The sequence below is a fragment of the Hyla sarda genome, chromosome 1 (genome assembly GCF_029499605.1).
Source record: "Hyla sarda isolate aHylSar1 chromosome 1, aHylSar1.hap1, whole genome shotgun sequence".
In the NCBI taxonomy this organism is placed as follows: Eukaryota; Metazoa; Chordata; class Amphibia; order Anura; family Hylidae; genus Hyla; species Hyla sarda.
In genome coordinates, this window is record NC_079189.1 from 461,432,757 (window position 1) to 461,454,983 (window position 22,227).

The 22,227-nt window shown below is 41.3% G+C and overlaps 1 protein-coding gene across 1 annotated transcript in view; it reads right to left on the reverse strand.

Moving 5' to 3' along the window:
* The window catches only part of RHOF (ras homolog family member F, filopodia associated), a 91,038-nt gene that overhangs the window by 14,900 nt on the left and 53,911 nt on the right, over nucleotides 1-22,227 (reverse strand). The window contains exon 3 of the mRNA XM_056534897.1: nucleotides 2,145-2,254. Within this exon, the coding sequence (XP_056390872.1) occupies nucleotides 2,145-2,254 (110 nt within the window). The remainder of the gene's footprint in view (nucleotides 1-2,144; nucleotides 2,255-22,227) is intronic.

Here is a 22,227-nt window from a genome sequence, read left to right on the forward strand (position 1 = left end):
CATAGACTTGCATTGAGGGGCGTGGCCGTGATGTCACGAGCCTCCGCCCAGTGTCGACAGTTATCCGTCATGGAGCGAAGTTCACTCCGTGCACCGGATGTCTGCGGTGGCGCAGCAAAGATCGTGGGGGTATCCTTTGGAGGCGGAGTAGCCCTTTAAAGCAGGTCTACTATCAGCGCATACGTGGAGGGATATAGTCTATTAGCAAAAGTAATGCTTTGCTAATATTAGCCAAATGGCAGAGAATACACAGGACACATAGAGGGGAAATTTAATAAAACAGTCATAGGGGGAGATTTATCAAAGCTGCCCGCATCAATATAGACCAAAACTACAGAGGGTTAGGCCGGTCTATTGTGCGCCTAATTTATCAAAAGTCACACGACTCTTGATAAATTCTGCGCACAGACTTCGGGATCTATGCTTTAGACTGTATTTAAACCTGCTTCAACATGGCCTGACATTTCAGCGTACTTTCAGCCGATGCGACTTGTCGCTGAAAAGTCGCTTTTGATAAATTAAGCACCAATGCATTTTTCTGTCTAAACTAAACTGCATCATGTTCTAAAAATCCTCTAAAGCAAAAGTTGCAGAAAAGTCGCACATAATGGGGGACATTTAGCAAAGCATTTAGTAGTTTTTTTTTGCTTAAAATTGTCGCAAAAAAAGTCTCACGTGCGCCTACGCTCTTTTTTCTGAGACTTTTTGATTGTGCAGTGTCCTAAGCAAAAAATAAAAATCTTACTTACCAAAGCAAAAAGTGATTTTTGACTTGCAGTGGTCAGAGATTTATCAAGTGCAAAAGTCGCAAAAAAGTCGCATTACATGAAAAAACCTACTAAATTTACTCCAGCTCAGAAATGGAGCAGAAAATGCCACTACCAAAGCAAAAAAAGAAAAGTTGCTTACGTGAAAGAAATTTATCAACAGGCTGAAACCAGTTGATAAATAAGTCACACATAAGCAAAAAAAATTGTAAGAAAAAATAACTAAAAAAAATGAATACATAAGCAAACATTGATAAATGTCCCCCATTTAGACTGCGACTTTCTGTGCGACAAATTTAGACAGGAAAAAAGTCTAAATCCTTTGATAAATATCTCCCATAGTCTTAGACAGTCTTAAAATCCACCAGATTTATCAAAGCTACTTCCACTGTTTAATAAACCTGGCACATCTAGTCTGAATTTAAACCAACTATGAGATGCTTTATTCATTTTGGGCCAATTTCGGCCATGGCCCTTTCTCAGGCAAGGATCAAAAGTGTCTAAAACACATAAATGTGGTGCACATCATGTGACAATTTTTTTGTACCACAATTATGGCCCATTTGTTATAGTTAACAGCAGTTGGATTTGAGGGGCATGGTGACAGGGGGAGATCAAAATGTTAATTTAACTGGTTCAGTTTCAGAGTTGAAAGACCCCCTGTATGAGGCAGGCTGGAGACTTCACCCATCCATTTTTTTATTTTAAATGTAACACTTAATGTAGCATACACTGGAAAGAAAATATGTTGGCTGAAGGAGCATACGGTGACCAGAGCTGATCGCCAGAGGGTAGGGGTGTCTGCCCCGCACCTATCAGCCAGCTTGTATTTAAAAATAGTCTGTGTTTAAGAGATGGTCAAATACTTGAAAGTGATTCAACTTGTCAGTAAAAGAGGGAGAGACCGGTCAATCAAGCCCCACAGGGTGACAAAGCCAAATAGGAAAGATCAGGTGACTTTGTGCCATTCCCAGCTAGTTTTAACTATGATTTCTCTGAAATGTCCAAGTATGCCCCTAGTTGGTTGTAATCAGGGAGAAAGTCTCCATTTTATGCATAAATCTCCTGGCAGATTCCCTTTAAGGGTCACACATGCTGTATTTTGTTGAATATTTTCATCAGCTGACTTTGGCTTCAGTGGGTAGGAAAATATGCAACAGTAAATATGCAGCAAAATATGGTTTGTGTGACCCAGCCCTAAGTAGTATCATTCACATGAACCCTAACCTGTTAGTCAATTGAATGAAGCTGAACTACAACATCTGACATGGCTTATAGACAAAGATGGTGCTGTTTCTGGAAATTAAGCAGGACATTTTCTTATCTTTGATATCCCCTTCAACATTTAAAATTCTTTTTTGCAGTCTGGTATCTTACCTTTATTAAAACATTGTCAAAACTTGTAGGATTTGTAACATCAAAACAGATTAAAACCAAATTTGCATCTTGATAAGAAAGAGGACGTAGTCTGTCATAATCTTCCTGTCCTGTAATAGAGAACATGAATTCTAAGACATTGCATGTATAAAACAGCGGACTCACCAGTGGTCCTGACACAGAACCGGTTTTATTTTATTGTTTTGTACCAGATATACAGGTATATATTGAGCTATGTTATGAAAGTCAGTAGGTCTTAAACTCCCTAAGGCGAAGTCTAATGTGCAAAATAAATCACTTGTTCCTCATTCTGTACTGCCTGACATTTACTAGAGTATAACAGAACATGTGACGATCGATCTAATGTATTCATCCCAAGCCGATCCTGTCAATATCAAAAACAATTCTGTTAAAGTTATATTCAACAAAAAAGGACAAGTGAATGACAAACAACTCCCATTCGTTTCACACAATTTTCAACCTGACAATGGATGACGAAGCACAAATATAATATAGGATCTCCAATATACCCTTATAGTAGTAGCTGAAGTATTGCACTACATTTGGGACAGGGTGCTTCACTTCCAATATTCAATAAGAATTACACACACACACACTTGATAGAGACAAAAATCCATCAAAGTCCAATCATTAACCACACTGTGTTGATCCAGATGAAGGCAAAAAACCTTAATGAGTCAGGAGCCAACTGCCCTATAGTAAAGGAAAAATCCAAACCAAACTCAAAAAATCTGAATAAATCCCAACTAACATCTACAGAATGCAATTGACCACAATCTATTTGTTAAACCCAGTGTTATTGCGAGAATTCAGCACCTTTAAGGCCATGTTCATACTAACGCAGATACTATTTTCCATTAATATTTCCATTGATTTCATTGGAATTTTACTGCCACCAGTTAGGATCCCATTAAAATGCATACAGTCAAGGCTGTAAATGTCGGCACCCCTGAAAGAAAATGACGTATTTCTCACAGAAAAGGATTGCAGTAACACATGTTTTGCTATACACATGTTTATTCCCTTTGTGTGTATTGGAACTAAACCAAAAAAGGGAAAAAAAAAGCAAATTGGTCATAATGTCACATCAAACTCCAAAAATGGGCTGGACAAAATTATTGGCACCCTTTCAAGGTTGTGGAAAAATAAGATTGTTTCAAGCATGTGATGCTCCTTTAAACTCACCTGGGGCAAGTAACAGGTGTGGGCAATATAAAAATCACACCTTAAAGCAGATAAAAAGGAGAGAAGTTCACTTTGTCTTTGCATTGCGTGTCTGTGTGTGCCACACTAAGCATGGACAACAGAAAGAGGAGAAGAGAACTGTCTGTTGATATTTTTCCACAATTTTTGGTTCTCAAGTCCTCAATCTCAAGGTTACAAGTCCATCTCCAGAGATCTAGATTTGCCTTTGTCCACAGTGCGCAACATTATGAAGAAGTTTGCAACCCATGGCGCTGTAGCTAATCTCCCTGGGCGTGGACGGAAGAGAAAAACTGATAAAGGTGTCAACACAGGATAGTCCAGATGGTGGATAAGCAGCCCCAAACAAGTGCCAAAGATATTCAAGCTGTCCTGCCGGCTCAGGGAGCACCAGTGTCAGAGGCAACTATCAGTCGACATTTAAATGAAATGAAACGTTATGGCAGGAGACCCAGGAGGACCCCACTGCTGACACAGAGCCATAAAAAAGCAAGACTACATTTTGCCAAAATGAACTTGAGTAAGCAAAAATCCTTCTGGGAAAATGTCTAGATAGATAAGACCAAGATAGAGCCGTAGTTTTTGGACAGTAGTGCTCGCATGTATTGCGGCCATCTCGGGAGTGACCTACCCTGATGACCCCAAGGTACTTCTCCTGTCTATCCTCCCTACCTCCAGGAGGTCTCCCTCGAGGATCTTAACCCACTTCCTGCTCATGGCAGCAAGGACGGTAATCCCCCGACGTTGGAGAGATTAGTCTCCTCCATCAATATCGGAGTGGCACAAAGAAGTCCTTTTTCTCTGCCGTATGGAGGAATTAATGGCTGACTCGACAGGACGCCAGGAGAGATATGTGCTGATATGGCAACCCTGGTTGGCATTTGTGGAGTCCCCGCTATATAGGACGGATTGACCCTTGGTGCAATGTAGATCACCTCTTCCCTGGCCTAGTGGGTGATCAGACCTCTTGTGGGCGAATGTGTGGATCGGGACCGATGGCTGCGGTATGGTTGGAGGAGGACTGAAGGTGTACGGGCTCCGAACGGTTAGTAGTTCTTTTTCTTTCCCTTGTTACTATTCGCCCCTTCCGCTCTTTCTTTCTTTGCCCTGCATACTCTCCTTGAATACGCCCTTTTGTCCCCTCTATCTTCAGAGTTCCTCTCTTTTGTGCTGTTTCCCTCCTTCTGCTCTCTCTGACTCGCCTCCCCCCCCTCTTGCCCTCTCCTTGCCCCTTGCTTCCCTTTTCCCCTCTTTCTAGTCCTAGACTCCCTCCCTTTCCTCCAGTTATTTTTACCTCATTTCGGTGCTGGTAGAGGCTCACAATCCACCCTATGCTTGTCTCATCTCGATGCCAACCGCCCATGTTTGATTATTTTGACTGTGCACTCAGTAGGGTGTGTTTTTCTGTTCTTTGATGCTGTACCACTATGTTTACCCCGTTATTGTTTTGTGATTTCAATAAAACAATGTTTGAATTAAAAAAAAAAAAAAGATCAAGATAGAGCTTTTTGGTAAAGCACATCATTCTTCTGTTTACTGAAAACTGAATGAGGCCTACAAAGAAAAGAACACAGTACCTACAGTGAAATTTGGTGGAGGTTCAATGGTGTTTTGGGGTTGTTTTGCTTCCTCTGGCACTGGGTGCCTTGAATGTGTGCAAGGCATTAAGAAATCTGAGGATTACCAACGGATTGTAGGTTGCACTGTACAGCCTAGTGTCAGAAAGCTCGGTTGGCGTCCGAGATCTTGTTTTTCAGCAGGACAATGACCCAAACATATGTCAAAAAGCACCAGAAATGGAGGGCAACAAAGTGCTGGAGAGTTCGGAAGTGGCCAGCAATGAGTCCAGATCTAAATCCCATTGAACGCCTGTGGAGAGATCTTAAAATTGCTGTTGGGAAAAGGCGCCCTTCCAATAAGAGAGACCTGGAGCAGTTTGCTAAGGAAGAGTGGTCCAACATTCCGGCTGAGAGGTTTAAAGGGGTTATCCAGGAAAAAAATAGTTTATTATATCAACTGGCTCCAGAAAAGTAAATAGAATTGTACATTACTTCTATTAAAAAAATCTTAATCCTTTCAGTACTTATGAGCTGCTGAAGTTGAGTTGTTCTTTTCTGATGTGCTCTCTGATGACACGTGTCTCGGGAACCGCCCAGTTTAGAAGAAAATCCCCATAGCAAACCTCTTCTACTCTGTGCAGTTCCTGAGACAAGCAGAGATATCAGTAGAGAGAACTGTTGCCAGACAGAAAACAACTCAATTTCAGCAGCTGATAATTATTGAAAGGATTAAGATTTTTTAATAGAAGTAATTTACAAATTGTTTAACTTGCTGGTGCTAGTTGATATAAAAAAAATTAATTATTTTCTTGGAATACCCCTTAACGACGCAGGACGTATATTTACGTCCTGCGCCGGCTCCCGCGATATGAAGCAGGATCGCGCCGCGATCCCGCATCATATCGCGTCGGTCCCGGCGCTCATCAACGGCCGGGACCCGCGGCTAATACCACACATCGCCGATCGCGGCGATGTGTGGTATTAACCCTTTAGAAGCGGCGGTCAGCTTCTAAAGCGAAAGTGACACGGCTGCTCAGTCGGGCTGTTCGGGACCGCCGTGGTGAAATCGCGGCGTCCCGAACAGCTGGCAGGACACCGGGAGGGCCTTTACCTGCCTCCTCGGTGTCCGATCGGCGAATGACTGCTCCGTGCCTGAGATCCAGGCAGGAGCAGTCAAGCGCCGATAACACTGATCACAGGCGTGTTAATACATTATGATTTTTTCCAGAAGTGCTACAAAATCAAACCTATATAAGTAGGGTATCATTTTAACCGTATGGACCTACAGAATAATGATAAGGTGTAATTTTTACCGAAATATGCACTGCGTAGAAACGGAAGCCCCCAAAAGTTACAAAATTGCATTTTTTCTTCGATTTTGTCGCACAATGATTTTTTTTCCCGTTTCGCCGTGCATTTTTGGGTAAAATGACTAATGTCACTGCAAAGTAGAATTGGTGACGCAAAAAATAAGCCATAATATGGATTTTTAGGTGGAAAATTGAAAGGGTTATGTTTTTTAAAAAGGTAAGGAGGAAAAAACGAAAGTGCAAAAACGGAAAAACCCTCAGTCCTTAAGGGGTTAAGAAGCTTTTTGATGGTTATAGGAAGCGACTGATTTCAGTTATTTTTTCCAAGGGGTGTGCAACCAAATATTAAGGGTGCCAATAATTTTGTTAAGCCCATTTTTGGAGTTTGATGTGACATTATGTCCAATGAGCTTTTTTTTTCCCTCCCTTTTTTTGATTTCGTTCCAATACACACAAAATTTTCCCATTAATCTTTCCTTCAATTATGTGAAGTTTGCCAGTACCATTTGCTGAAAAGCACCCCCACAACATAATGTTTCCACCTCTAAACTTTACCGTTGGTATGGTGTTTTGGGGAAACACATTGGCCCTTATTTACTAAGAGTGTTGTGTAGGTTTCTTTGTGGGTTTTAATTCCCTACAATTTATTTTCCACAGTATTTACTAAGGTTTCCCTACATTTTCCTTTTTACACATGCTCTGATCGGTCTGGTTTTCCTCAGCTCAAATCCACCACATTTTATGTGGAAACCTTAGTAAATACGTTGTTTTTTTGTAAAAATGTCAGGAACACGCCCCTTTTCAGAGACCACACCCCCTTTCCAGGTTTTCTTAGCAAAATGGAGAGTTAGTCGGGGCTTTTCAATTCTGGCGCAAATTCTGGCAAAAAAATCTGGCGCAGGCAGAATTTCTGGTGCAATGAAACAGAATCTGGCGCACAACCCGACAAAAAATGTCGGGTTTGCAATAGTAAATGAGGGCCAATGTGTATTATGGTATCCAAACTGTTCAATTTTCCTGTCCTCTGACCATAATATATTCTCACATTATTTCAATGGCTTTTGCAAATGATGTGCAGCAAACTTTAAATGAGTTTCAACATGGTTTTTATTCAGCAATGGAGTCTTGCGTGATGAGTGTGCATACAGACCATGAAGGATTGCATTACTTACTGTTTTCTTTGAGACAACAGTACCTGCAAATTCCTTCTTTTTTTTTTTCCTTAAAATTTTTATTGACATTATTACATACACTTATACTAATCAGCTCAATAACTTATTTCAATACACCCCACCCTTCCCTGCTGCAGAAAAGATTAGCATATCCTGACTTCTACCTATTTAAAAAAATGCTATAAGTGGCCGCTTCCAGCCAAGCCCTGGTGTTTGTAAGAAATTGGATAGCACATAAACTGCCTTTCAATAATCTGGCATAAAAAAGTATCTAATCTGCTTTTGAAGTTTGTGCACTTTTTAAATTAGATGATTAAATCGGAGAAATACAAAAGGATAGTCAAAATGCACGTGCCAGGTTCTGCAGCCAGATCCTCATGAACGTCAACTCCAACCTTGGACATATATATTTAATTTTTTTTTACATTACACTAACTTCCAAGGAAGTTTGACGTATGGAAATCTCAGGAGAATAACAGCATGTGTTGAGAAGTGGGCCATACTGACCCAAGCAGTATCTTTCGGCCCATGAACTACTAAATCCCAGCACAGTACTACACTTGAAAGCGCAGAAGACAAAAAGAACACATTTTTGCAGTTAGTGTCCCTTCTAACCTTTGTGCAGCCACAAGGGCCTTCAGCATAGCTCACTGCTAATGGCAGGCTACATGTCCCCCACCCAGACTGGGCTTGTGTAATTACTACTTCGGTGAACAGTGTCCTTCAAGGTTCTTGCTTCACAGATGTAGAGGAATTTTAAGCACTACTTATGCCTAAACACTTACAGTCTGAATAACAATAAGTTAGTGGAGTGGAGATATGGAATAAGTTTGTAGATTGCTGTGCTTACCGTAAACCAAAATTGTTGTATAATACATTGCACATTATATGTAAAACTACCATGCAAAAATGTGCTGATGTCTAGAAACTAGGAACAAATGATATTTCTTTATCCGAGTCATACACTATATGGACAAAAGTATTGGAACACACCTACAGGAGCTTTTAGGACATCCTATTATAAATCCATAGACAACTGTATGAAGTTGGTTCCCATTTGCCCTAATGCAGTCAAGTTGGTAACACTCTCCTGGCATTCACCAAAGCAGACTTCTCTATCAGACCAGATAGAGAAGTGCGATTCATTATATGTAAAACCACAGTCTGATGGCGATGTGGTTTACATCACTGAACTATTCCACTTTTAAATACTAACGATAATAGTTGACTGTGGAAGATCCAAGGAGGAAAGAAATATCAAAATGGAATTATTGCAGTGGTGGCATCCTTCTACAGAGGTCACTAAATCAGACTTTGAACATGTGCATATAGTGCTCTGTGCTTTGAATAAAAAGCATTTTTACACATGGTTTAGCTGCAGGTAACATCTCAGAAGTGAAAGCTTTCCTTTCGCCATTTACTACTTTATTGGTGGCCAATGATACATAGTACATAGTCCATACCTGCATAGAGAAACAGGAGGACAACCCTCAGGAACTGACTCGCGTGTTCTTCATGAGAACTATGGGAAGAATGCTTGCATTTTTTTCTAATAGTCTAAGAATTGTCACAGTCAACATTGTGAGAAATCGTTTGTCTTTAACAAATATGTGATTCTGTGACAAGGAATGTACATGAGAGGTCATAACTATTTAAGCCAACTCCTCCAAAAGACACAGCATGGTAAATATAGAAAAGGGTGGTGCTGTGCTGTATCCAACAATAACCACTTCTATACAATAGATCGTAATCCATATAATCCGCAAATCCCATTCATAACAAATTCCTCAAAACCACTCATGGCAAGTTCTGTCATACGTAGTAGTCAAAGAAGCTTTACTAATAATACATAATACTTATGGTAATAATGCAGCTAGGTTCTCTATACTGATATCTACTGAATTTTTGTAATGTAATAAAGCTAACATTCAGCATGGGTGACAAACATTTGCTCCACATATTTAATCCAGTCAATGGCACTTTTAAGTCTAATATTGTGCCAGCCCCCCTTGCTCCCCCCAAAACGGCACAGATCGTTAAAGGTACAGAGTCGAAATCTCTAAAATAATTTTTAAAAGACATCTAGTATCAATATGTCAGCAAGATAGTGCACAGGGATTTAAGGACTCACATCCCACGGTCACTTGATCTTTTGAGATCTGAGGACTTGAGGATAAATTACACCTTGAACTCTCTTATACATTCCTCAGACCATTCCTGTACACACTACCATGATGGTTTCCATTAGAAACAGGATAGAAATAATAGCAATTCAAGCTGCCCTATTCTTCCAGTCAAATTTATTGGAGCTACCGAATGAGCCTCTAACTGTAAAGTGTAACCAGCCTTAGCTGCTTTCACACTATAGAAATGTCCATTTTAAAGATCTGTTATAATGACCCATTCATAAAGCCATTCAAATCAGACGTTACAAAATCCCATTATAGTCTATGTGATTTTTACATTATCCGTTTTTTTTTTACCCGTCATAGCCAGTTATTAATAACGGATGTTATTTTGTGACTGGGAAAAGTAACGGGAGAAATGGTGCATGCACTATTTCTTCCGTTCATTCTCCTTTCATAAAATAAAGTCTGTGATGGGCTATGATGGGTTAAAAAACGGATAATGTAAAAAATCCCATAGACTATAATGAGATTTTGTAATGGCCGATTTTAAGGGTTTTCATAACGGAACAATATAAGGGATCTTTAAAACTGATGAATTTATAGAGTGAAAGGGCCTTACATCCACATGAGTGGCAGGTCCCAAAGATTCCCAGCAGAACATTGCCCGGAGCATTACATTGCCTCAGTGCATCCTGGTGCAATCTCTTTCTCAGTTTAGCAATGAGCATCCACCAGACACTCCCAATGATCTAAAATAAAACTGGTTTTATTAGAACAGACGCTTTCTTCCCTTGCCCCAGGGTCTAGGTCTGATGTGACCACTGCTAACATTCACCAGCAGATTGTGATGAACTGTTGGGGATTTCCCAGGTGACTCTTCAACCTGTTTCAGGAATGTTTCCAAACTATTATTTCTCTGACATGCTTTAGCATTTTACAGTTCATCATAGCTTTTGTAATAAAGGGAGCCTGCCCCTGGATCTGGCATTAAACTTCTTACAGGTGTCTTAAAGGGGTATTTTTTTTTGTAGGTCTTTTAAAGTCAACTGGTTCCAGAAAGTTAAACAGATTTGTAAATTACTTCTATTACTTTTTTTTTAATCCATTTAGTACTTATTAGCAGCTGTATACTACAGAGGAAATTCTTTCCTTTTTGGATTTATTTTCTGTCTGTCCACAATGCTCTCTGCTGACACCTCTGTCCATGTCAGGAACTGTCCAGAGCAGGAGAAAATCCCCATAGCAAACCTCTCCTGCTCTGGACAGTTCCCGACACGGACAGAGGTGTCAGCAGAGAGCATTGTGGAAAGACAGAAAAGAAATTTAAAAAGAAAAGAATTTCCTCTGGAGTATACAGCTGCTAATAAGTACTGGAAGGATTAAGATTTTTTTTGAATAGAAGTAACTTACAAATCTGTTTAACTTTCTGGTACCAGTTCATTTAAAAAAAAAAAAAAAAAAAAAAAAATTATATATATGTTTTCCACCGGAGTACCCCTTTGAATCTAGATGAGAACCCAGCTTTGCCCGTTTTTTCTACCTAAACCTGTGTGCCACCCAGCTTTCCAAAATTCCTAACCTAAAGCCCCAGCAGTGATCAAGTATCCTTACCGGAGCAGTGCTGCCATGCCCTTTCCCTGCCCCTGCATTGAGGTCTTCTCTCTTCCCTCACTCTTCCCCACCTGCCCTGTCCCCTCTCACAAACTGTGCTCTGCACCTGCCTGCCAGACAGATAAATAATATTTTACCATGAAGTTTGTCCAGCGGCAGGAAGTTTAAATCTCCCAGACAATTTCCACAGCCTGAGAGTAACACGATCAAAATAGCTCTAATTCAGAATTTATGCTGGATATATTATATACACACATACATACACATACACACACTCTAAGTTTGTATACAGTATCTCACATAACTGAGTACATCCATCACAGTATTTTATGATGATATCTTTTCATGTTATATGTTAAATGCCCCTCTGCTACAATGTAAAGTAGAGAGTGCACAGCCTGTATAACAGTGTTTAATGATGTTGTGTTATGAGTTAAGGGTACAGGGGATACAACATTAATGTCTAAACCTTGGCAACAAAAAGGAGTACACCCCTAGGTAAAAATTGGGCCCATTTTTTTCCTCCTTGGTGTCATGTGACTTATTTGTGTTACATGGTCTCAGGTGTGAATGATTAGCAGGTGTCTTAAATTTGGAGTTATGGCTCTTACACTTTCCAATACTGGTCACTGGAAGTTCAACATCGCACCTTTAATGGTTCCATAAAAAAAGATGGCCTATGCTAGAAGAAGATTGGCAAGACCATGAAACTGAGCTGCAGCATGATGGGCAAGACCATACAACAAAGGGTAGTGTCAACCTGCTTCATCAAATTTGTCTGCATACCTGTCGTCCTAGAAGGAAGGCTCTTCTAAAGATGAAGTACAAGAAAGCCCGCAAACACTTTGCTAAAGACAAGCAGACTAAGGCCCCCTTCACATATATCCATCCTCCAGCGGCACTTTCCTCCGGCGCTGAAGAAAAAGCACCAGAGGAAAACAGATTGTAGAACTGATCCCATTCACTTGAACGAGACAGTTCACAATTATCCGATGTCTTAAGTTGGTTTGCCGGATGGTGGAACATGCCGCATGGGCGCTGGACAGGGAAACGCATCTTGCTGTGTTTTCCTGTCCAGCATGCACAATTAACACCAGATCCTACACACCAGATGTCAACTGATGCATTTTTTGTCATCAGTTGTGGCATCAGTTGCGGGCTAGGTTCCTTCAGCCGGACATATTACTGCAACCATATTTAGTGTTCAGATGAGACCAAGATAAACTTATTATTTGCAGCAGCCAGGTGAGGAGTACAAAGACAAGTGTGTCTTGCCTACAGTCAAGCATGGTGGAGGGAGTGTTGTGGCCTGGGGCTACATGAGTGCTGCTGGCACTGGGGAACCATAAATGCCAACATGTAGTGTGATATGCTGAAGCAAAGCATGACCCCTTACCTTAAGAGACTGGGCCAGAAAGCATTATTCAAACATAAAAACCAGCCCAAACACACCTTTCAGACAACCACTGCCTTGCTAAAGAAGTTGAGGGTAAAGTGTAAATGCCGGCTAAGAGATGAATGGAAGTACCTCTACGATGGACAGAAGATCCTGAGGACATGAACTTCTGTGTGTGGGGATGCTCCATTTAGTGTCTAGATAAAACCCTTAGAACTACTAAAAGTTAAGTGCTTTGCTTGCATGCATGCAAAAATAAAAAAGGTACAAGATATTGCCTAGAGGCAAGCACATATGGTACAGGGTGCCTAGTCCAGAAGAAGTAGTTGGAGATCAGCACAAATGACTTAATGCTTTCCCCACTGACCGATTTCAGATAGAAGACATGAGCATTTACTCAGTCATTCTTCTCTCCCAGGACTCCACTGAGACTTTTTGTACTCTATAATTTCTAATTCTTATCAAGCCACAGTGGCAGTTGCCTGTAAATGAGCACAGTCCCATGTAAAACTAAAATATTTCAATGATCCTAGCCTTAAAAATTCCACTTATAACACTGCTCAAGTCTAAATTCTTTATTTTAGAAGGCTTTTAGGGGTTTGCAATATTTAGAACACGTGTTTAAGACAGGCCATCAAAATCTGATCAATAGGATTGTAATTCTTAGGACCCCCAGCAATCAACGGAAAGTATCCCCTCCAAAGGTTACCAGGAATAGCAACACAACGGTGGGGCTGCCAGTTGTCCCTCCAAGTATCTATAGTCACTTCAGGAGAGCCTTGGAATAAACAATATCTTGCACAATTTAAAAAGGGGTTTTCCTAGTCACAGATCAATTTATGGGCAGCGAGCGATCATCAATCCTGAAAATAAGAAAGCCTTTAGTCGTAGCTTAGCAATGTAGCTCCTGCAGTTGTTCCCTGCACAGCAGCCATCCTGGTCACTGGCTGTAAAGAGAACTGTAGCACAGTCCCATAAATGTGAAAAGTCCCTATATAAATATATACATTGGGAGGTTTATCAATCCTCGCTCTCTTGGGTTCCGGACTAGCAGAGAGAGAAGAGATCCATGCAACTTACAAAGACAAGACCAGGCCGAAGCCTGATAATACTAAATCGTGAGTTACAATACAACTCCCCGCTAAAGTCTGCGTGACTGCTGGACCTAAACTCCCCTAAATCCAGCGGAACAGCGCATATAAATCTCCTGAGCTTAAAACTCACAAGGTCCTAACCAACTGTCAGGATCACAATAGACTCTTGTACAAAGACTGTTCCTGTTTAACGTTGCATAAAACCTGCAGTAAAAGTTCCGACAGTTTTCTGAAAACCTACGGTTGTGGACATTCATTTATTATACCTCCCTATCGTTCTTGGGACGGGTGGCGATAGGACAAGCATATACAGAGGAGCCCTCACCCTGGCGTCACGAGTGATAAGGGTTAAACAAGCACCCTTTCGTTACCACACAGCTACACCCCATATACCCTACAACCCCAGGCTACCACAATAGCAACCAGATTGCCTCTTCTGTTTTTCTGAGGCCTTTTTAAATGTAAAAGAAGCAATCTGATTGGTTGCTATGGTCAACTTGTCCTCTACACAGGTTTTGATAAATCTCCCCCATAGTATTTATCTGCCCATGTTGGTCCACAAGAGTAAAACAATCTCTCTGTTAATGTGACCTGCAGAGTTGCAATGAGAATTTTGCAGGAACTTGCCACACTCCTCAGGCTGACCATATACTTCCTGTAGCAGAAGAGGAAAGCGTATTGCTAAGCAATGCTGGTCTGTGTGTTCTCAACCCCAGAGGCATTTATTGTGTGTCCCAGCTAAAATATATATTGACTACCGCAGCTCAAAGCAACATCTGAGCCACATACAGTGGTTAGATAGTCTTAATATGTGTCCACATAATAAAGAGTTGAAATATACATTATAACAGGATGCTCTGTTAGTGAACAATGAGAACATGTTCTATATTGTGTGTGTGTGTACACACATATATACATATACACACACACACACACATATACATACACACACACACACACACACACACACATATACATACACACACACACACACACATACATACATACATACATACACATACATATATATAAATATATACACATACTCTCTGGCTGATCTTGAGCAGGAATAGAAAAAAAAAAAAAAAAAAAAAAAAGAGTGGAGCTCACAATAGAGGGCACGAGGTTAACTGTGACCCTCTCACCCAGGAGGGAAAAGAAACAGTCACCACAGGCCTCAGTGTCCTACCCAGAGTATATGATGGACTTCAGAAATGGATAAAAGTTTTAATTCTCTCACATATGTAAATAAAATAGTACAAATGACAAATACAATCAATAAAAACAAATAAAAATGCTCCACAGGGCCCTTGCGGTTTTTAGCATCCGAACTTACTAATCAACCCACAATTAATATCAGAAAATACATAATTATAAGGTGCACAATTAGGAAATAAGCAATAAGATATTATTTAATTGCATTGGTTTGCAGCTAAATGCTCGGCAATATTTGCAATAGTGAGTGTCCACCTGTAAAGAAAAAGTATCTAGAGTTCCACTTAAGGGTGCTAAATGTCCACCTGAAATAAACCACGTATAATATAAGTCCCCACAGATGTACCCACCTGTATTGTGGTGAATGAACCACCTTCAAATAAGGGCAGAAACTGTCCTGTAAAGAAAATAATGCAGTTCCACTTTTGGTTTATGGCATGATGTTTTGAGTGTCCGTGGACTCTATAGGGGGCAGAATTCTCTAGATGCTTCATTTTATTCATAAGCTTCTTAATAGAACTTCCGAAAGTTCAGGAAAATTGCATGTTTAATAGATCATCATAAAAAACCACACCAAAAACGTATGTAAAAAAACAAAAACAAAATAATTACACTTCAAATCTGCAGCAGATCTGTGTCCGTGTGAATACAACCTTACAAAAAATATGCAATTGAAGAAAAATCTGCAGTTGCGGGATTGTAGTTGTAAAATCCACAATTGCAGATCCGCTACTGCAGATGTTTACAAGGCGATTCTTAAGTGCTTTTGAATGCCTTATAAAATCCCAAACTGCAGATTTTGAAGCTCCATATCTTCTATTGTGGATCCAGTGCACGTGATTTTACAAGGCAATCAAAAATACATGAGAATTGCTTTGTAAAATGAGGCAACTGCAGATTCACATCCGCAGTGAATCCTGTGTGTGTGAGTGTGTGTGAATACACCCTAAGGGTACGTTCACACGAGCGGATTTACAGCTGATTTTACGCTGCGGATCCGCTGATGAAGGCTCACTCTATGCTGTCTTTACATGTGCCTGCTCGTAGCGGCAATACACCGTGACGAGAAGACACCCTGCAGCGATGTGCGCGGTGTACTCACACATTGCGGCCACTCTCCCTGCTCTGAGCTAGGCAGAAAGCTCCCGCGATGTGCGAGTATACTGCAGTGTGTCTGCTCGTAGCAGTGTAATGCCGCTATGAGCAGGCACATGTAAAGACAGCATAGAGCGGGCCTTCACCAGCAGATCTGAAGCGAAAATCCGCTCGTGTGAACGTACCCTTAGGGCGTTATTACACGTAGCCATGGCTAGCAATTGTCACCATGCACCTAGGCTTGTACCATAAATAAATGACAAATCCAGGTGCAGCTTAGCAATACTTAGGAAATCGCAAGCGCTAGCTGCATCCACCACCAATGTTAAAGAACCCTTACAAGCCTTTCAGACAATGTTTTTGAAGTTAAATTCTAGAAAAACTGCTGTGGCTAACAACTGACAGGTTACGGCACTTATCGCTATTTAACTGTCCGCATATGTGGCGTGACAATATCCCTCTACTATATCAACCTATAGATCCCTATTAATAGGAATCCAAAAATCCCTAATTTCCCATATATATTATCTTTATGGTGAACCCACAAGCTTTATTAAAGTAATTGTGCATAAACATATAATGAAGACTCACATGAATTAAAAATTAGCAGAGCGGCAGCTCAGTGTTTGAACTAGTATATATCTACTGTACATCACGGCCAGTGTACTCCAGCCTATTCTGATTGGCTATACTAAAGTGGAGAAGCCCGGCGTGTCTGCAGTACACGCTGAGCAATTTCTGAGCTACTGCTTTGCTTTATATTAAAATTGAGTCCCTACTCTGCCCCCCTCGACATGTTTCACTGCCCCTACTATTACTAATAGAAGGTTAGTACATTAAGGGCCCATGCACACTACGGAATTTCTGCCCAGAGATTCTGATGAAGCAGCCTTCCATAGTCTTCAACATGTTCATTCTTTCAGTGGATTTCAGACTGGAATGCATTACCATCAATGGTGCCAACAAGTCATAGCGCAATTCATTTGACGGGACCTGCTACCTGCAGTACGTCAGACTTCTCCGGGCGGAATAATTCGTACTGTGCACTTACCCTAACTATCTTGTGCCAAGTAATAGGAATACTCCCCAGCATGAGTTTCAAGCCCTTCTTTGGTTCTCCTTTCTAGACGTTTTCTTTCTTTATTTTTTCCATTGCTGTTGTTCCAGTTTTATATTAGCTATAGTCCTAGTGAAACCAGTTTACTGTGCAGGACAGTTAGACTATTTTACCATTCAAGGTAAGCTATGACAAGTTTGAAACAGATGTAGTAAAGCCTGCAGAGTTTCCTGCAGAGTTATGGGAAGAATGTACATTTCAGACAGCAAACCATAATTATCAATTCTGCGCCTCTATTAGTATATTCAAATTCTGCGCTTTGCTCTGAGGCAGAGGCGCAAGTGCAGTTAGTTTACAGACAGCTCTCACGTCCTAGTGAGGAGAGAGCTCTTCTTGCCAGAGCGCTCTGCTACTGTGCCTGTGCTCCGGTCTCTGAGCGCAGCACTCACGTGACATGCAACTCACGTCACTAGGACGCGAGAGCTGTTTGTAAACTAACTGCACTTGCGCTCCTGCCTCAGAGCAAAGCGCAGAATTTGAATATACTAATAGAGGCAGATTGTTTCAGGAGGAAGAAAGAAGCAGGGGGGGGGGGGGGGCGCACAGCCATCGGGGCCCCGCCTCCTGCATGCAAGTAACCGAATTGAGAACAGGACATTCGTCGGGCAATGTCACAGGAGCCACTGGATAGAATTTGGTAAGTGACACCTCTTTGCACTCCTGGTCACCCACACTATAACCCTGTGTATTGGGTTTAGTGTGGGTGTACAGTGTGCATACTAGGACATCATCAGGAATCAGCCAAATAGCCTTCATGCCTCCTCCCTCATCCTCAACATCTGTCCTCCATCAGAGTAATCTTGGCTTCTCCGTCTTACATCATGTTAACCTCTGTCATCCCTCAGCCAAATCTCTCTCCTCCTTCAGACATAAATAAAATCCTCCCACATTACACCCTCAGCTTAACCTCCCTCATCCCTCAAACCTCAGACACACCTCCGTCACACCTCAGAAAAACCTCCCTCAGCTCTCAGCCAAACCTCAGTCATGCCTCAGACATCAGCCGAACAGCCATTAAAGTTTTCCTTGATTCGTAGGAAACAATGCGCATAAACAGCACACCACTGACAGCGTAGACAGCTTTAGGAGTGCATGTGCAGCTTTCCTCCCCTACGCAACTAGCGTACGGAGGCTACCGTATATTAGCGCATGCGCAGTTGTTCAGAGTAGTCTGTAGAAAACTATGCGCTCATGCGTACGTAGTTAGAGTAGGAAGCAGTCAGGGAGAGAGGGAAACTATCATAGTGTTAGCGTGGTTTAACATTAGTGTAGCTAGCTTAGATTGTAACGTAGTTAGCGTAGCTTAGGTTTTTATAGTGAAAGGAGGTAGGTTATAGGTTTTAACCCCTTAAGGACTAAGGGTTTTTCAGTTTTTGCACTTTCGTTTTTTCCTCCTTACCTTTTAAAAATCATAACCCTTTCAATTTTCCACCTAAAAATCCATATTATGGCTTTTTTTTTGAGTCGCCAATTCTACTTTGCAGTGACATTAGTCATTTTACCCAAAAATGCACGGCGAAACGGAAAAAAAAAATCATTGTGCAACAAAATCGAAGAAAAAACGCCATTTTGTAAATTTTGGGGGCTTCCGTTTCTACGCAGTGCATATTTCGGTAAAAATTACACCTTATTATTCTGTAGGTCCATACGGTTAAATTGATACCCTACTTATATAGGTTTGATTTTGTCGCACTTCTGGAAAAAATCATAACTACATGCAGGAAAATTTATATGTTTAAAAATGTCATCTTCTGACCCCTATAACTTTTTTATTTTTCCACGTACAGGGCGGTATGAGGACTAATTTTTTGCGCCGTGATCTGAAGTTTTTATCGGTATGATTTTATTCATTTTTTAATGGTATAAAAAGTGACCAAAAATGCGCTTTTTTTGACTTTGGAATTTTTTTGCGTGCACGCCATTGACCGTGCGGTTTAATTAATGATATATTTTTATAGTTCGGACATTTACACACGCGGCGATACCACATATGTTTATTTTTATTTTTTTTTACACTGTTTTATTTTTTTATGGGAAAAGGGGGGTGATTCAAACTTTTATTAGGGAAGGGGTTAAATGACCTTTATTAACACTTTTTTTTTTTGCAGTGTTATAGGTCCCATAGGGACCTATAACACTGCACACACTGATCTTTTACACAGATCACAGGCGCGTATTAACACGCCTGTGATCAGTGTTATCGGCGCTTGACTGCTCCTGCCTGGAGCACGGAGCAGTCATTCGCTGATCGGACACCGAGGAGGCAGGTAAGGGCCCTCCCGGTGTCCTGTAAGCTGTTCGGGACGCCGCGATTTCACCGCGGCGGTCCCAAACAGCCCGACTGAGCAGCCGGGTCACTTTCAAAGCGGCGGTCAGCTTTGACCGCCGCTTCTAAAGGGTTAATACCGCACATCGCCGCGATCGGCGATGTGTGGTATTAGCCGCGGGTCCCGGCCGTTGATGAGCGCCGGGACCGACGCGATATGATGCGGAATCGCGGCGCGATCCCGCTTCATATCGCGGGAGCCGGCGCAGGACGTAAATATACGTCCTGCGTCGTTAAGGGGTTAAAGTGAAGAGACTACAACTCCCAGCATGCCAGACATGCTGGAAGTTGCAGTTTTGCATGTTTTACAGTGAAGGGACCACAACTCCAAGCATGGCCAGACAGCTAAAGGCTGTCCAGGCAGCATGGGAGTTGTAATTTTACACAGGTATAGAGTAGTTAGCGTATTGTTAGCGCAGTTTTAGCATATTTAGCATAGTGTAGTGTTAGCACAGTTTTAGCGTAGTTAGCGTAGTGTTATCACAGTTTTACACAGGTGTAGTGTAGCTAACTTAGTTTTACAGGCAGATAAAGCGTAGTTTAGAGAGTGTAGCGTAGGGTGTAGCTTAGCTTAGTCATACAGTGAAGGGTCTACAACTCAGCATGCCGAGACAGCCAAAGGCTGAGTAGCAAAGAGTAGCAAAGGCAATTGCACCCTGCTGCGTTAAAGAGGTACTCCGGTAGAAAACTTTTTTTTTTTTTTTTTTTATCAACTGGTGCCCGAAAGTTAAACAGATTTGTAAATTTAAAAAAATTGAAAAATCTCAGCTCACCTGGGACTTGCACGGCTGCCTCCAGATATATAGAAAAATAGTAGAAAAGCCAGCAAGTGGAAGTAAAAAATAATAAGTCTTTATTCAGAAATCTTCTTAAAAACCTTGAGCGGTGGCAGACAAACAACGGACATATCAAAACGTAAAAATTGCACAAAAAGATGGGGGTCCCAAGCAAAGCTGACTTGTTTCCGTTCTATTGATCCTTACTCATAGCCTATACAACCTCAAATGAGGCACCCTTATATAGCTCAGGGTGTATTCCCCATTCCCACAGGAAGGGGAGGGACAGGTTCACATCACATGTGCACATGATTAAAACCAAAAATCATGGAACCATTACAGATAAAGTATATTTGTTTTAGGAGTGGCATATATTAGTAATGTAATATCGATCCCTCCATAATAGGGAAATCATGTGGATTTATCTTTTGAACTGCATACAACCCTATGGTTTAAATAGTAAAACAGATTTGATATTACATTACTAATATATGCCACTCCTAAAACAAATATACTTTATCTGTAATGGTTCCATGATTTTTGGTTTTAATCATGTGCACATGTGATGTGAACCTGTCCCTCCCCTTCCTGTGGGAATGGGGAATACACCCTGAGCTATATAAGGGTGCCTCATTTGAGGTTGTATAGGCTATGAGTAAGGATCAATAGAACGGAAACACGTCAGCTTTGCTTGGGACCCCCATCTTTTTGTGCAATTTTTAAGTTTTGATATGTCCGTTGTTTGTCTGCTACCGCTCAAGGTTTTTAAGAAGATTTCTGAATAAAGACTTATTTTTTACTTCCACTCGCTGGCTTTTCTACTATTTTTCTAGATTTGTAAATTACTTCTATTAAAAATTCTTAATCCTTCCAGTACTTATTAGCTGCTGAAATTAATTTTCTTTTTGGAACACAGTGCACTCTTCTGAATCACGAGCACAGTGCTCTCTGCTGCCATCTCTGTTCATTTTAGGAACGGACCAGAGCAGCATGTGTTTGCTATGGGGATTTTCTCCTACTCTAGACAGTTCCTAAAATGGACAGATGTCAGCAGAGAGCTTTGTAGTATTCAGCAGCTAATAAGTACTGGAAGGATTAAGATTTTTTTTAATAGAAGTAATTTACAAATCTGTTTAACTCTCTGGAGCCAGTTGATATATAAAAAATAAATGTTTTTTCCTGGATAACCCCTTTAATGTAGTAGAGGCCATTGTACTCTGCTACGTTAACAGAGGCGATTACGTCCTTGTACATTGATGTAGCAGAGGCGAGTGCGCCCTGAGCTGCGCTAATTAGTTCATTAGGGGTATACAGGGGATCAGAAGGTCACTTACCCACCTCCGTTCCTGCTCTGTCACTAGACGTGGAGCAACACAGGAGGATGACAGAGCTGGAACAGGGGTGGTAAATTATGCTCTCCAGGGGGAGAACCCCAAAAAATGTACTAACCCATTTTTTTTTGTGTTTTTCTTCTCTTATTTCAGATACGTGAATGTGGAGGACTATGACAATGACCTGCAATTTTTTGTTTTAATAAAATTGTTAACAAGGGCTGTGGGGGGAATGTTTTTACTAATAAAAATGTTTTAAAAAGGAGAGGTCTGGTACAGACTATTCCTATTCCATCCTGCCCAGGATGCAAAAAGAGAGAAAACAAGCTTTCACTTGCCTTCAAATGTTCCCCTGGAGCTACGCAACAGCTGATCGGTCGGCTGGGCTGTCTACTTCCCTTAGCCCGGGACGTCACACTGCGCTTCAGCCGATCACCAGCTGAGGTGGGACATCACTGCGGCCGGTGATAGGTTGAAGCGCCATGTGATGTCCCGGGCTAAGGGAAGGAGGAAGTATACAGCCTGGCCAACCAATCAGCTGTAGCGGAGCTCCGGAGGAACGTAGGAAGGCAAGTTTGTTTTCTCTTTTTTTTTGCCGCCCGGGCAGGATGAAATGGGAATAGTCCGTACCGGACATCTCCTTTAACTTTGTGTGTGCAAGTTTTTTGTTTTTTTTTCTACTACTTTACAGGCTTGGTAGTGGAACCAGTCTACTAGACTGAGTCCAT